The sequence below is a fragment of the Humulus lupulus genome, chromosome 1, assembly GCF_963169125.1.
Source record: "Humulus lupulus chromosome 1, drHumLupu1.1, whole genome shotgun sequence".
In the NCBI taxonomy this organism is placed as follows: Eukaryota; Viridiplantae; Streptophyta; class Magnoliopsida; order Rosales; family Cannabaceae; genus Humulus; species Humulus lupulus.
The window spans coordinates 11,237,333-11,255,213 of record NC_084793.1 but is presented as its reverse complement, the minus strand read 5'-3'; the positions used below and the strand labels follow the sequence as shown (position 1 = coordinate 11,255,213).

Below are 17,881 nucleotides of genomic sequence, written 5' to 3'. Positions count from 1 at the left end.
AATAATATATCAATTCAGTTTCAGAAATAAAGCTAACTTTTATTGACGAGATATATTATATATATATATATATCAACGTGAATGGAACATGATCCCTAGTATATATATATGACTATATATCATGAATATGGATAAGCACGAAAAATTAACCTAACACAAGTTGAGTACATATATATATACATATAAAGAGTTCAATTAATTTAGGTGGAATTATTCGTTCAAATATTTCGGCTATATAACACATTTCGAAATTAAATAGAAGAGGAAGGCGTTCCCTAAAATCTATAAATAGACACAACTAAAACTATACATATACAGACATAAAGCAAAGGAAAAGATTTATAATGTCGATTTGTACAGGTTAGCTAATTAATATTATATATATGTATGTATGTATTTATATATATACATAAGTGAATATTAATGAATTTGTGGATGCAGGAAAGAATTCGTGGCCGGAGCTTGTGGGAGCTAATGGGGAAGAAGCAGCGAAAAAGATAGAAGAAGAGAACAGTAATGTGGATGCGATTGTGGTAGTCGAAGGGAGTGGGGTGCCTGAGAACTTCAGCTGCCTCAGAGTTTGGGTTTGGGTCAATGACTATGGCATCGTCACTCAAGTTCCTAACATTGGCTAGCTACCTATATTCCTCATCAAAATAAATTTCTTTTGATTATATACATATATAAATATATATATATATATAATCAAGTTCTCTCTCTTTCTTTATACTTATATGTTTGTATACTTCATGTATATACCATTATGGTAGTGATAAGAATATATAATACGTGTTTCTTATATTTAAAACTACATTATGTATGTTTGTTATATTTATTTTTATAAAATAGTTTGTTAATGAAGCAATCCTTGAAATAATAAAGACATGTCATTTTGCACAAAAAGTCAGTTTAGTTTTTTTTAGTGATGGACATAAAAAGAAATAAGAGATGTTTACAAAAATAACTAAGATTTAAAAAAAAAATACTAAAAATATGGAACTTACAAAAAATTATAAAAATACGGAAATGACATAATTGTAAATATGGAGTTTTTAATTTTTGTAAACAAAGTTTACAAATTTGCAATAATTCAGTTTTTCTTGTAACTAAAATTCATAAATTTGTAATGATATGTATAATTTTATAAAACAACATTTATAGACTATATAAAACATTGTAACAATCAGTAACAAAATTGTTGTCCATATTTTTGTATATTATTTGGGCCACAAAAATAAAGGCTTCATATTCAGGCCCAACCACTTTGATAATATAAAATTACAATTTGCAATTATACCCACCGCTTAAATTTTCAAAGAATAATTAGGAAATTTTCCCCCTTATTTTTATAGTAGTATCCTTTTGTCCTTTCACTTTTTACATTTTTTTTGAAAGACCTCCTAAATGGCAAAATTAAACTTCTTTTACCCCTAACTAGTTCTTTTAATATGAATTTACCCAAAAACGTTTTGTTTTTATTTTTATTATAAATTTGGCCATATAATCAATTTTGTTTTTATTCAATTGCTACAAATAAATTTTTTTAAAAGAAAGATTTATTCATTTTTTACCTATAATTTATAATAGTTGATTGTGTATTTTTTTTGTTGGATTATGAAATATTGTTTGTTTGGCTATTTTTTAATAATTTAATTTTTTTAAGGTAAATTATTTAGTTTTATGATGGCTAATAAAATTATAATTAGTTTAATATATTTCATGTTCTTAATTCATTTTACTCCGTCATATATTGTAAAATAAGTCAAAAGATATTCGCATAACCAATTTGTGATACTTTTCTAATGTCATATGTGTTAGAGGTAAAAAAATATTCTTGATATTTAAATAATACTTATATATAGTTAATGAAGGATGAACTATTAAATTTATTAAAAAAAAGTCAAATTTAAAAGTACAAATGAAAGAACTTTATCAATTTAAGTAATATTTAATGATTGATAAACGTTTGGGACTAAATTTTTATTAAGAGAACACATTCAGGTATAAAAGAAGACTAATTTTGTCATATAGAAAGTATTTGAAGATAATGCTAAAAGTGAGATGGCAAAGTCATACTACAAGCAAAAATAAATAAAAGGGAAAATTGACTAATTGTTCATATTTCCAGGTATCACATCGCACGCTTGCTAGATAATTAAGACATTAGCATGTGTCCCTATAAAAATATATATAATATTATAATATTTTTAAACATAAATGATAATTTTTTTAATAAAAATTAAGATTATATATATTATATATTATTATTATTATGATATTTTTTAATATTTAAATTTATATTAATATAAGTATCAAATATCTAATTTTGTATTAAATATTATTATTATAATAATAATAATTTATAATATTTGAATTTATATTAATATAATTAGTAAAAATTTAGGATTATATAATGTTAATATAATAATATTTTATAACATTTAAATTTACATTAATATAATTATTAAATATCTAGTCGTGTATTATATATTATTATAATAATGATATTTTATAACATTTGAGTTTGAATTTATATTAATATAATTATTATATATCTAGTTTTATATTAAATATTATTATAATAATAATATTTTAAAATATTTAAATTTAATTTAATAAATATTTATTTTTAGTTAGTTTGAAGGAATATTCTGTTAAATATTTAGAATATTACATTAAAGTTAACAAAATAAACTGTATAACAAAATATATAACTTCATAATTAATAACTAATTATATAATTTCTCAAATTATGTATGAAGATTATTGGTGTGTATATTATTTAAAAATATGAATGAAAATGTGGCCTTAGTTAGATTTTGACAAATAATGGTAAGAGCATTGCTAGCAATATTCAAATATAGAGCATTATTAGTGGTATACGTACTTTGAAAGTTAAAACCATAATAATAAAGTTTTACATAGTAAGATTTTTCTTGACTTTTACATTCATGAAACCTTGTCCAGAGTAAAACAAATCCAATAAGAATCAAAAAGATATATACAAGCATTTTTTTTTTACATAAAAACCAAATTTAAACTCTCTTCTAATTTTATTCCCAAGGACTTGATAACCAACTTTCCATTCTCAATGGAGATCTTCAAACACACAGTGCTATATATTGCTGGACTACTCCTACTAGACCAGTCCCTTTAGCAACCTCAATCTCTCATTGTTGAATATTAACTTGAGCCCCTTTTCAAGCATCGGACAATAGAGATTGCGTCGTATTATAAGAATGGTGAACCATACACCAAGACCACCATTAATATTGGGTAGTGAAAAAAATAAAGATTTCCAAGCTTTAGACCTTTCAGATTATGATTTCTTGAACTGCACTTTTCATCTGCCAAAAAGATAAAAGAAGCATACATATAGTAGCTAGGGATAAAAGTTCACATCATTATATATATCCAATTAAATGATACAAGGTACATTAGATACTATATGATCATCACCAGACTATATTATTATTTATTATTCTAGGCTCTAGCTAAAATAATTAATAACTTAGAATTTTATAATAGAAAAATATTGAAGATTATGGTATATCTAAGTAGTGGGAAATAATATTTTCTTTCTTTTCAATAATTCACTACAAAAATGTAACTTTAAGTAACTACAAAAAATTATTTGTGATTAAAATTTAATATTTAATTATTACTAATATAGTTTTAATTATAAATTATTATATATAATAATAAAATTTGTCGGGACTAAAAGCGTTATAATACAACATACTTTTTGTAACTGATATTTTAAATACAGATTTTTTAGTGATAACATATTTATAATAATTAATTCTTGTCAAAAGTAATGATAAAACACTTCAAGAACACTTGTCAAAACATTAGCCAAGTAACAAAAGATCAAGCAAAATGAATGACAAATACAACAACCACCTTCATAAGCATCATGACAAATACAATATTACATAAATCAATACTGAAATTGCTTATATATATATGTATATATATATGTATGACTCTTATCGATATATTCTTTACTTTTGACAAGAATTAATTATCAAGATGATCTTTCTTTTTAAAACTCTTGGGATGCTAGTTTGAGATTTATATATATAAGTTAATAGTTTGGAAATAAACATGAATGATTGGAAAACAAATATTAGTTTGACAGTTGTACAGCTATTGCTATTGCTATTGCTATGGCTATTGCTGAGAAATCATTTTTTGCTATGAATATTGCTACATATAGTAATTCAACATCGATCAACAACTTATCTTTTTCATCAATTATATTAATGTTCCGGGCAAAAGAGTACCTCCAAATTAATATATTTATAGAACCAACAAATACACGGAATTATATTTAAAAGTTGATTTTGTTAACTCATGTCGTCTTATACTCTGATTTATAATAATATGATATACATGTATGTGATTGATTTTGACAAAAAAATATTGGATCGTTAGTTGCTTCGTACACTTGGATCGTTACGTTTATATAAAATATAATATATATTGGCACGCCAGCTGCTAACACAGATTTTATGCAGCACTAAAACTGGCCTAAGAGATCTCACCATAATTTTTTTAATAAATTTAACTAATAAAAAAAATATATGAAAGCAACATTGCCAATCTCCTTTAAAAAAAAATCTTCTCCACCTCATCTGCCTACTCCACGGCTAACAAGCAATTCTACCCTATCCGTGAATCCATCTAATCCTTACTTTTTTTTTTTTATATTTTAAAAAATAAATATTTATATTATACATATAGACTCACATGCATGGCTGCTTGACTACTTTTGTTACTTCTTTAAATAAGTACATATATTCCAGAATATGTGGAATAAACTCTCCAATACTTACCTTCCAAAAAAAAAATTCTCCAATACTCTTGAAAAAATCTCCAATTTTCTAGTGAGCCTTAATTATATTTTAGTACGAGTAATGATAAGTGGACACATTTTCCACTAAAATATTATATACACTTATGTGACAAATTCTAAATGTTGAACGGAATAGAGATGGAGACCGGCAATGGTGGACAATAAATTATTAGTGCTCACATTTTTTTTATTATTTCCAATAACACAAAAAGGTTCAGATCTTTTAATTCAATCTTAATGAACAAGCGGTTTTCAGGGAAAAGAAAAAGGGTATAAGTGCCTAGAGATGTGGTAGTTAATAAAGGACAAATTTATATTAAACAAGATGATCAACCATCTCTTTACAAATAATGTTGGACTAAAATACTATTTTATGGACACATATGTATTGTGTATAATTCTATTATAAAGTATGATATAAAATTAAGTTACCAATTATATTATAAGTATTATATGGTATTAAAATGTCATAGATTTAATATGTGGAAACAGGAAAGTGAATTTTTAATTTTATAATTGGCAAAATTAGAAATCACTAATTATAAATAAGGGTTGTGGTCTCCTATATATATGTATAATTCTTTTTTGTCTGCCATCCTATTAATTAAGAGAGAAGAAAATATATTATTCTCTCATATAGATACATATTATATAGGAAGATCTAAACTCTATGTGCAATCTCCATCAATGGACTCAGTTTAGTGTTTCCACTCTCATGTGCATCATCTTTTTTTATTTAGCAAACGATATATAGAAATATGATTTAAGATTTTATATTGAACTACTTCTAGCAATATGATTAGGATGTGAGATTATGTATTGAAATATTAATATTTTTGCATATTGCTTGAGTGTTTTATAAATTTTAACAAGTAAAGGTCCAACCATTAATAAGTTATATTATATTTTATGAGTAATTATAGATGTGCTCTTAATTTGTACACTCAAATTACACACAAATATATATAATTAATCTTAACAATACAATTATATATTATATATTACTTGCACATTATGGTGAGTAATTTAAGTGTGCAAATTAAGAATGCATTTGTCATTACTGATATTTTATTTGAATTGATGGTCTCTAACAATTATTTTGTTTGGAAACTTCATCTATAACATGTTTTTTGTGGAAAATTAGTCCCTAACGTTTTAGTTTTTATTGCAAACACATTCTCAATACTAAGATATGTTAAATACATCGTTGAAAAGGCATGTGTCAAGTACATGATACATGGGCTAAATCAATTTAAATGATTTTTTTTTTAAAAATGTATGGGATAAATCAATAAAAAGCTAATACATGTCAGCCGAGTCAATACTTAACAAAACCAACAGAGCATACAGAATTTTGATTATCGCAAAAAAAATGATTAAGTATATATTCACAACAATATGCAAATATTAGATATTTATGCCACTATTTTTTTTTTATTTTAAAATTTTGTTTTTATTATAAAGAAGAAACATTACTTTGGAAAGTTTGGGCAATGCACAAATTTATTATTATTTATTTGAAACTAATTACTAGAAAATTCATTTTGGAAGAAGAAGAAAAAGCTTGTGTTATCTTATTTTGGATTTTGAGAAATTCCAAAATAAAAAATTAATTGGAAAAAACATGCATCTAATTTTAGAAGATGAAGAAGGTTTTTATATTCATTTTGGGTTTTGGTAATGCCCATTATTTATTTGTTGTCATTATAATTATTAGGGATTTATACGCTCAAATTACTCATATTATTACGTTTATAGTACTTAAGTACCTAAGTTATTTTTTTGATAATGAAAGTGTCTTCTTTTCATGTTTTGGTACAACTGCTTATTCATATCGTTAAGTCTGTTTGCAACATATATGTGAAAGTACCAAATTAAAATAATATTTATGGTAAAAATACTTAATTTAAGAAATATTTGCAGTGAAAGTATTCAAGTTATAAATAAATTTGACATCACGTATGCAGACTTAACGACATAATAAACAAATGAACCAAAACATAAACAGAAAAAACTTTCGTTGCAAAAAATAAAATGGTCACTTAAGTACTACAAATAACTTGAGTTTTGCTGCAAATATATATTTCTAGCTAATTATTATTTATTGGAAAGAAGATAAAAAAGTTTGTTTGGGAGAAAAAACAATCCTTTTATCTTCATTTTGGGCTTTTGGCAATGCAGTACTTTATTTTAGGGGTGGCAATTCGTGTAAACGTGTCATATTCGTGTCGACACGATTATGACACGACACGATTAAGGTCAACACGAACACGACACGATTATTAAACGTGTCAAAAATATGAACACGAACACGACACGATTATTAAACGGGTCAACACGACACAAACACGATAACACGATTATGACACGATTAATCATAATTATACGAAAAAAATCAGAAAACCTATGTAAAGTATTCGTGTTATCGTGTCTGACACGATTATGACACGACACGATTATTAAATGGGTCGACACGATTATGACACGACACGATTAAGGTAAACACGAACACGACACGATTATTAAACGTGTCAAAAACTCAAACACGAACACGACACGATTATTAAACGTGTCGTGTTCGTGTTTACCTTAATCGTGTCGTGTCGTGTCATCGTGTCGTGACCCAAATTGCCACCCCTACTTTATTTATTTTCCTACGTACAATACCGATTGAAAGTAAGAAGGTTCAGTCTTCAAATTTAGTATTTTTTTAATCATTAATTAAAAGTAGTTTACTTTTGCTTAGTTGGGGCTTCTACTTCTTCTCTATATATAATCTTTTAAATGGATCTGCCGTCGCCATTGAGATCAATCGTTGTCATTAATTTTTCTTTAATCTTTGTCCACACTATTTAATGATAATAAAATACATGCACACAATATAATATATATATATAATTAAAGTTGTAGCATGAACTATATAGAGAATCCTAGTTCTGTCTAAATTTTAGTGTCTTATTCATATCTACTATATAATTACATGGTACTGCTTCATTTCAAACTTAAAATTAGTAATTACTAAATTGAATTTCCAATTTTTTTATTTTTATTTAAATGATGTTACATCATTTAAAATTGGTAATTAGCATTGCATGCTTGATGTTTCACTAGTTAATAAAGAGATAATGTGCAAGTAACGATTAGAATTAATGACTAGCAATTCTTATTGATCTTCACTACAAGAAATAAGCTTTATGCCGGCGCAATTCGGAATTGCGCCGGTAAAAGCAACTTTCACCGGCGCAACTGGCGAATTGCGCCGGCAAATGTGACTTTTCTCGACGCAATTCTGGGGTTGCGCCGGCAAAAGTGATCACTTTTAAAAATGGAGTACCTTTGCCGGCGCAACCCCGAATTGCGCCGGGAAAAGTCCAATCAGATTTTTAAATGTAAAAACCCACAAACTTTTGCTGGAGCATTTCACCTAACGTGCCGGCAAAAGTCAATGTGTTTTTGAATTTTGCACGTTTAGAAGAAGTAGGTGGGTATACTTTTGCCAGCGCGTTTCGTTGCGCCGGCAAAAGAGGGCATTAGTAAAACGACGTTGTTTTGTGGTAGGGTTTACTAAGTGCCTTTACCGGTGCATTTTTTGACTTTTGCCGGCGCAACGAAACGCGCCGGAAAAAGTCATAACGATTTACCACAGCCGCAAGCCTTCTTCTTCCCCATTTCACTCTCAATTTTTTTCAGAAAAAACTCTCTCTCTCTCTCCCCTCTGTTAATTTCTCCGACGCTCTTTCTCTCATTTTTTTTGAAACACTATCTTCTTCAACGGCTCCATCTCTCTCAAGTGTAAGTTGTTTTATTTTTTTGTTTGTTTTGCCCCTAAATTTTCTACTCATTTCATTTTTTGTTTCTCTGTTTTAGTACGCCGACCGGACCACCACCACGCCACCACTCCGCCACACCTAGCCGACCGGACCACCGCGCCACCACCGGACCACCACGCCGACCGAACCGAGGGTATACCGATATATATATATATGTTATATTATACATTATAATATACTGATATATAAACTTATATATATTATATACCGATATATATATTATATATAAAATGATATATATATATATTATATTATATATAATTTGATATATATATTATATATTTAAATGAATATATATTATATATAAACTAATATATATATATTTAAACCGAAAAATGTATGGTTATATTTATATTTATGTTTTTTTTTTCTGTTTTGTATTTTTGTATTTTTTATTTATTTATTTCTGTTTATATATGATTTAATTTTTGTTTTTTGTTTTTTTTTTATTTTTATTTTCTGTTTTAAATTTTAAAAAAAGAGGTACAAGAAAAAAATCAAATTTTATGTTGTGCATGATAGTATAGTAAAAATAATTACATTAGATGATCTAATATAATCTCATAATTAGAAATTAATTTAATTAGTATTCGATTAATCTTAAGATTATGAGATTAGATTTGGTATTATAATAAGATTAAATTTTAGCAATTAAAAATCATATTTTAGAAATTTTAAGTAAATATACGTTTATGTTGTGCATGCTCTGGGAATATTCTGTATATTGATCTAGTAATATTATGTATATTTTTGTGTGTAGTTTGCAGATTTTATAAAATTTTGGGATAGTTTAAAATATAGTTGCTATGTTGCCCAAATTTTGTTAGTCTTAGGAAAATTAACATTAATTACAAAAAATATAGTCATTAACATTAATTTTTATTTTAATGCTTTATATGTTTTTTGTATTTATTAATTTTTTTTGTAAAATTTAAAAAACAGATTTGAATATGATTTTTTTTTATTTTAATGTGTTATATGTATTTGTTTAATTTTGCTTGTTAATATTTATTATATTATATTTTGCGATATATGTATTTTAGTTAAAGTATGAACTTAAAAAAACCAGATTAATAATGTATGTTCATATTTTTAAATTGTTTTATATTAAATGTGATATTTTTGTAAATATGTATTTAATAATTTTTTTGTATTAATAAAAAAATTAGTTTTGGTATATGTTTTTTTGTGGTTAAATATTTGTATATATGTAAATTGATGTATTTGTTAATGCATATATATATTTTGTATGATCTGGGAATATTCTGGGTATATATGTGTTTAATTTGTAGGTTTTTCAATTTTTGGGATAGTTTGAAATATTGTCGTTATGCTGCCCAAATTTTGTTAGAGTTAGTAAAATTAATAAAAGTTTAATAATTAATTAAATAAAAATTTAAGTATAATTAAAAATTCATCAAAAAAATAATTTTTAACTATAATTTAAATAAAATAAAATTACCAATCATAATAATTGGTTTTAACATTAATATTAGATGTTTTGTAATTGAAAAAAGTTAAAAATATAAATGATTTAATAAAATATAATTAAGTAAAATATAAATATAATAAAATTGTTATTGATTAAGTAAATAATCCAATACAAATTGAAGAATTTAATAAAAAATTACAAAATGAAATTAATGTATAATTAAATTAATTTTAAAATAAAAGTAATAAATAAGTAAATGTTAAAGTTGACTAGTCAAAGGACACGTGACACTACATGATTTGTCCACATTGTTATTATTCTTAAAATAATTTTCAATTTATTTTTCAATTTAACAAAAAATAAAATTTACATTTTTTTAATAAAAAAATCAAACTTTTTTTCAATTTAAGATTAAGTATGAAAAATACATTTTTTTTTAAAATTTAATTTTTTATTGTTAATATCCTCAAATTTTTTAATTTATTATTATTATTATTATTATTATTATTATTAAAATCTTCCTATTTATCATTTTGTCTACTTTTTTTCAATTAAAGATTAAGTAATTTTGTTTAAAATCCAAGCAATAATTTAAGATTAAATATTTTTTTTACTTAATCTTAAATAATTGATTAAAAGCAACAAATTTGATATTTTTTTTGATAAAATGAGAAAATTTTATTTTTTGTTACTTTTAAATTGAAAAACAATAAATTGGATTTTTTAAAAAAAATGAAAAATATAAAATGATTTTTTTTATGAAAAATTATTTAAAATAATAATAATAATGTGTACCAATCATGTGGTGCCACGTGTCATTTTCCAGAGATAGGATATTATTATCAGTTAGTGATAATTAGGGAGACAAACAGTCATGAAATACTTTGAATATCACTTCCCTCATTTTAAGACAATTATTAATATTTTCTTAATTATTTCGCTTAAAGATGGCGAGCGACAGGAGCTGGATGAGTGCGAGGAATCGTTGGTCTCTGGAGTATAGAAATGATGTTAAGGAGTTCTTCGATATCGCCAAAAATCAGTTGAACGATCGGGGTTTGGTTCGCTGTCCGTGCAAGAAATGTGGGAATGTTAAGTTCCAGCCTATAAAAGCAATTTCGATGCATTTATTCAACAATGGCATCGTACAGTCCTACAAAGTGTGGCATTACCATGGAGAGGCGCTGCCGTCGCCACTAGCTGTGGTATGAGATCATGATAGAGATGAGATAGCGGATATCCTGGAGGATGTTTACGCTGAAGATGACGTTCCCGCTGGAAACTATAATGATCCTCCCCAAGATGATCCTCAACATCGCGACAAGTATGACAATTTATTTAAGGAGATGTCAAGTGAACTGTACCCGGGTTGCTGAAAGTATTCTGCGTTGAACTTCTTGGTGAAGCTGATGCATCTCAAAGTTATTAACAAGTGCAGCAATCATTACTTTGATGGTTTGCTGGAATTGTTAGTCGACGCTAAGCCTGACGGAACAATTTTACCTAAGTCTAACTATTAGGCGAAGGCAAAGTTGCGGAGTATTGGATTGGGATAGGAGTCCATCGATGCTTGCAAGCATGACTGTGCGCTGTTTTGGAAGGAGAATGTGAATTTAGAATTCTGTCCGGTTTGTGGTGAGTGTCGCTGGCAAGATAATCGTGGGAACGGGAAAAAAGTGGCCCATAAGGTCATGCGGTACTTTCCGTTGACGCCGAGATTAAAAAGGCTGTACAGTTCCAGATATACTGCAGAGGATATGAGATGGCACTATTCTAAAAGGCCAAGGGATGATGGTGTGATGAGGCACCCCGCTGACAGTAAGGCGTGGAAGCACCTTGATGAGTTGTACCCATCTTTCGCAGCCGAACCTCGAAATGTTAGGCTTGGGTTGGCTACAGATGGTTTCAATCCTTTTAGGAACATGAGCAACTCTTACAGCATGTGGCCTGTGATACTTGTCCCATACAACTTGCCGCCGTGGAAATGCATGAAACCACAGTCATTAATGTTGTCTATTCTAATTCCAGGTCCTTCTTCACCTGGAAAATATATCGATGTCTATATGAGACCTTTGGTTGACGAGTTGAAGGAGTTATGGGTGAATGGTGTCGAGACACGAGATGCATACAATAGTACCTTGTTCAATATGCGTGCAGCAATCTTGTGGACCATTAACGACTACCCAACTTATGCTATGATGTCTGGGTGGAGCACAAAAGGGTACAAGGTGTGTCCCACATTCAATGAAGAAACTCCCTCTGTAGGAATTAGAAGTAAAATTGCATACATTGGCCATAGGAGGTTTCTTGATATGGATCATGAATGGAGGAGCAAACGAGCACTATTCGACGGTAACAAGGAACTCAGGCCACCGCCGAAAGATTACTCCGGTGATGATGTGTTAAAGCAATTAGAGAATTTATTGATTAGACATCCTGGGAAACACAAAGAATTTGGTGGTGTGAAACGCAAAAGGGCTCCGATTGAACTTAATTGGTCGAAGAAGTGCATATTTTTCGAGCTTGATTATTGGAAGGAGTTATTGTTGAGGCATAATTTGGACGTAATGCACATTGAGAAGAATGTTTGCGACAGTGTCTTGGGAACTTTGTTGAACTTAGAGGGAAAATCTAAAGACACTGACAAGGCAAGACTTGATCTAGCAGACATGAAAATTAGGGAAAAACTCCACCTCCGTAAAGAGGGAAACAAATGGAAGAAACCGCACACCAGTTAAACCCTCAGTGTCCCGGAGCGTCGAGTTTTCTGTGAATTTGTGAAGTCAGTTGAATTCCCGGACGGTTTTGCTGCAAACCTTTCGAAGAATGTCAATGTCAATGATGGCAAGATAACTGGGCTGAAATCACACGATTGCCACGTGTTGTTTCAGCAGTTGTTGCCCGCCGCAATTAGGTCGTTTTTGGTTCCTGAAGTTCGGAAGCCAATTATTGAGTTGTGCGGTTTTTTCAAAAAACTTTGTGCACGGACTTTGAATGTGAAAGACCTTGAGAAGATGGAGACAGACATTATCACCATTTTATGCAAGTTGGAAATGATATTTCCTCCAGCATTTTTCGACATTATGGTGCATTTGGTTTTGCATCTTCCGAAAGAGGCAATTCTTGGCGGTCCCGTGCACTTTAGGTGGATGTATCCCATTGAACGTTCGATGGCAGTTTATAAACAGTATGTAAGAAAACGTGCACGTCCGGAAGGTTCAATTGCAAAAGCTTACGTGGTGAACGAGGCTTTAACCTTTTGCTCAATGTACCTGCGGGGGGTTGAGACTCGATTCAATCGACCTGAGAGGAATGACGATCGCGTTGAATCCCAACCAAATCGGGAATATTCTATTTATAAGGCTGTTGGTCGTCCATTTGGTAAGAAATCAAGTATGCTCCTCAATCTGCAGTTAAAGCAAAAGGCTGAGTGGTATATCTTGAACAATTGTGCCGAAACCAGCTGATATCGAAGTTATTCGAAAGAGACTATCTGTAAGCATTCTTTAAGCCTTTAATAACTCATTATTAAATATTTTGTCTATCTTCATAATATTTTAACAAATTCCCATTTTAATTGTGATTTTAGGAAAAATTCATTTATCCAGAAGACAATCCAGTAATCAACGATGCCATGGTAAGACAAATGCAAAAACATCTGACTGATTGGCGCCACACGATGAAGAAACACTGGGTAGATGTTGGAGGAGAGGTGGACAATGAGAGAGCGAAGTCAAAACCTTTTGTGTCAATTACTTCTTCTGATTGGGCAATTCTGTGTGATTTTTGGGCTTCTGATTCTCACCAGGTATGCCGTAGATTTTACATTAATTTTTAATTATAAAATTACAATTTAGATTAATGAGTACTGTTTTCTTTTTGAAGCGTATATCGAAGAAAAATAAAGAAGCTCGAGCTAAAATGACCATACCAGGAGGACACGGTTCCAAATCCATCGTTGCCCATGTTTATGATCACGTAAATTATAATAACTTATATCCTTACATTTACGAAAATATTATAAATGTCACAATGTTTAAATAATTTGTTTTTTTAGATGGACCCATCTACTGGCCAGCTCCCGAGCATGATCGACACATTCGAGCACCTCCACAAGAAGAAGGATAAGTGGATTAGTGATGCAGCGGCGACAAAACATGTAAGTTGCATAACCTTAACTAATTTATGATCATTTAACTTTAAAAAAGTTTAGTAAATAATTAATAAATATTAATTATTAATTGGTTGTTGTCAATTAGTAATTATTTATTAATTATTAATTAAATTTTTAACAATGAAATCTTTATAATCTTATGTGCCAATATTTTTATGATTAATGATTGTGGACTAAGATAAAAAAAGAATGTAACTAATGTTGTCCCCGTATCAAGGAGCTTGCGGGCTAAAGTAAATTTGGTCATGAAAATCCATTTCTGAATGAAAAACATGCAAATGTAGTTGATGTATATGTTTGGAGACGTAAATTCCCCATTAATGGAATTAACTGCACCTACCGTAGATATCAATAATATCTTCATGATTTTCAATCAGAAATGGATTTTCATGACCAAATTTACTTTAGCCCACTTGCTCCCTGATACGGGAACAAAATTAATTACATTCTTTTTCAATCACTGGTCTGCAGTCATTAATGATAGGATGTTGGCAGATAGATAATAAAGTTATATTTTATATGTTGTTATATTAAAAATTTATAAGTTAGGTTTTCAAATAATGTTATATTGGAATTCGAAATACGTGCTTTTTATTGTGCAGAATGAGATGACCGAACGTCGAGCATCGCCGAGTACGGCCCCTGCATCATCTGCTGCTTCTTGTGTCAGCGATAATGTCGACGGTCATTTCCCGCCTGATATGGATATTGTCACGGATGTCCTTGGACCCCGCTCGTGTTATAAGAAAGGGTTTGGGGGGGTTGCCTAGGTTGAAGGAAATTGGCGCAAAGAGGGCAGCATCTTCGTCAACTTCTCAAATGTCCGGGCAATTGCCACCTGAAGTGGACACCATTTTGCAGCAAAATCAGGACATTATGCTAGAAAATCATAACCTAAAGAAGCATACGACTAAACTTGAGAGTCGTCAACGGCGTCAAGATCTCCTGCCCAGTGCTTTGTTGAAGCAGGTTGGTGAATTGGCTCCTGGTTTTACTGTTGACTTACCAGACCAGGATTCGGACGAGGACGATGATGCTGACGGGGGCGGGAATGATGAGGCGGGCAGTACTCATTTGTAGAACTTTTTTTCTATTTATTTAAAATTTAATTTATGAGACATTTATTTTACTAAATTACTTTTATATTTTCATGTTTGGTGGAGACAATAAATATTAATAGTTGTAATTTTTTATTTATAAAATTTTAATTTTAATTTTATTTCTAATTAAATAATATTACTAAAAAATTAAATAATTATTAATATATTAAAATTGAAAATTATTAATTAATATTAATATATTGAAAATAATATTAGTAATTTAATCAAAATTATTATTTTAAAAATACTTTTACCGGCGCAAAATTACGTCGGCAAAAAGTTTCAATCTTAACTTCACATATACACCTTTATCGATGCAAAAATGCGCCACTAAAAAAGTAAACTATTGCCGGCGCATTATTGCGCCGCTAAAAGTGTTTTCCACAATATCGTGACAGATTTTTTTACCGGCGTATCCATATTTTTACCGGCGTATTTTTTCGTCGCCAAAAAAGGCCATTGCCGGCGCATTATTTTTGCGTCGGAAAAAGTGAAATTAGTGACGGAGATACGACGCGATTCTTTGCCGGCGCAAATTTGCGTCGGCAAAAACTCCATTGGTTTTGCCGGCGCAAATTTGCGCCAGCAAAAGTCCCCTTTTTTGTAGTGCTTCAATTGATCAACTTAATGATTAAGTCATTAATATAAGTATTAAATATTTAGTCTTGTATTAAATATTATGAATAATAATATTTTATAACATTTGAATTTATATTAATATAATTATTAAATATTTAGTCATGTATTATATATTATAATTATAATATTTTATAACATTTGAATTTATATTAATATAATTAATAAATATATATTAGTTTTAAATGTATATTCTATTGAAATCAATAATTTTCTTTATCTACACACTTTTGATATAGAAGAAATATGTTTAATTTTTCAATTTTATTTAATTTTAATTTTTAAAATTACTTAGTGCCAGTAAAATTGACAATATATATAATTTGAAAAATAATGGAAATGGCATTCTTATCCTTTTCTTTAATCACAAATTGATGTGAACCCTGCCACATATTTCATTCCTGTGAATTATATTAGTTAAGTAAAAATGATTTATTCCTTATATATTCTCATTTTCAAATCCCATAAACAAACACGTCTTAATTATATTACTACTGCACTAAAGGGCCAAGTAGATAAATATATATCCATTTTCTCTTCGAAATAATCAAGAGAAACAGAGAAAGGATAATCGTCTTGAGTTCCTATAAATATATATATATATATATTAATATGCCTGTTATATATGTTCATGGCTTTCTATTTTAGTAAATTAATAATAGCACTGATCTCAGTAGTTCCTATACTAATTTTCATGAAAAAATACATCAAACTTTTATACATATATATACATATTTATATAATTTTAATTACTAGAATTTCTCCTTGAATAATCTATCGAAAAAAAGTATATATAGCTAAAATTTGAATATAATATTTAAGTGAATGTACGTATTGATCACTAATCTAAAAAAAATTCTTAGTTTTAGTGTATTGCTATTGAAAAAAGTTAAAACACTTTTCATAAATATATAAATTACATTTTTCATGTTATCATGTGGTTTTCCTTTTAATTAATAAGCATTTTTAGTGGTTTTGAGGAAAATAATTTTAGCATAAATTATTTAATTATGAGCACGCCTATACGTACCCATAATTTGTTCATTATAATATAAGAAAAAGCTGGGATTGAGTGGTTCTTTGACTTCTCTTGATGATAACGAAACAACCTATAATTTTTATATATATAGTTATATATATATATCCAGTTTAATTACACCAATTTGAAATATATATATATATATATGAAATTTGACTATATTTAGCTTACTAAGACACGAAAACTGAATCTTGGTGTGGTCTTTGATGTTCTATATTTTAAGTCTCTCTTTTTCTTCTTTGGACTTATGACTCATGCCCACCATGTAATTCCATTAATATATATAAATAGTAATTATTATTCCAGTAATTTTAATGAAATTATTAATTGGTATACACACACGGCATATGTAAGAGATCCATAAAAGAAGGAAGTAGAATATATAGAAACTAAACTCCAAAATCTTTATAAGTAATTAATTGAGTAATGATGAGTTAGTTCTTGCAATCTTATCGATATTATTGCTGAAAAAAGTTGTAAAGATGCAATACTTTGTGCATGCTTATATAATAGGAAAGCTATATAGACTTAAATGCCAATTAGTGGATGTAGGTATCCATTTGCTCTTAATTAATATATAAGGATAGGTAAGTAATTGATTTGATAATAGAGTGTTGCTATTTGATATTTTTTGGTGTCCAACACCATATGAGATATATCTCATGGTTGGTTAGTGAAATCCCATAATTTTTATTAAATTCAAATAAATGAGATCTGATATTAAATTATACCAAAATAACAATTTATCATATACACTCAATTTAAAACTAATTTTTGTTGTACCGCTTCTTCATGAAAATTTTGTCATCGAA

The 17,881-nt window shown here is 28.5% G+C and overlaps 1 protein-coding gene across 1 annotated transcript; it reads left to right on the top strand.

Annotated features, from left to right (window-relative positions):
* The first annotated feature begins 255 nt into the window (after positions 1-255).
* LOC133814284 (proteinase inhibitor-like) lies at positions 256-808 on the top strand. Its single transcript, XM_062247289.1, has 2 exons — positions 256-360; positions 442-808. The coding sequence occupies exons 1-2, from the start codon at positions 345-347 to the stop codon at positions 633-635; spliced, it is 210 nt and encodes a 69-aa protein (XP_062103273.1). The 5' UTR covers positions 256-344; the 3' UTR covers positions 636-808.
* Positions 809-17,881: the final 17,073 nt, after the last annotated feature.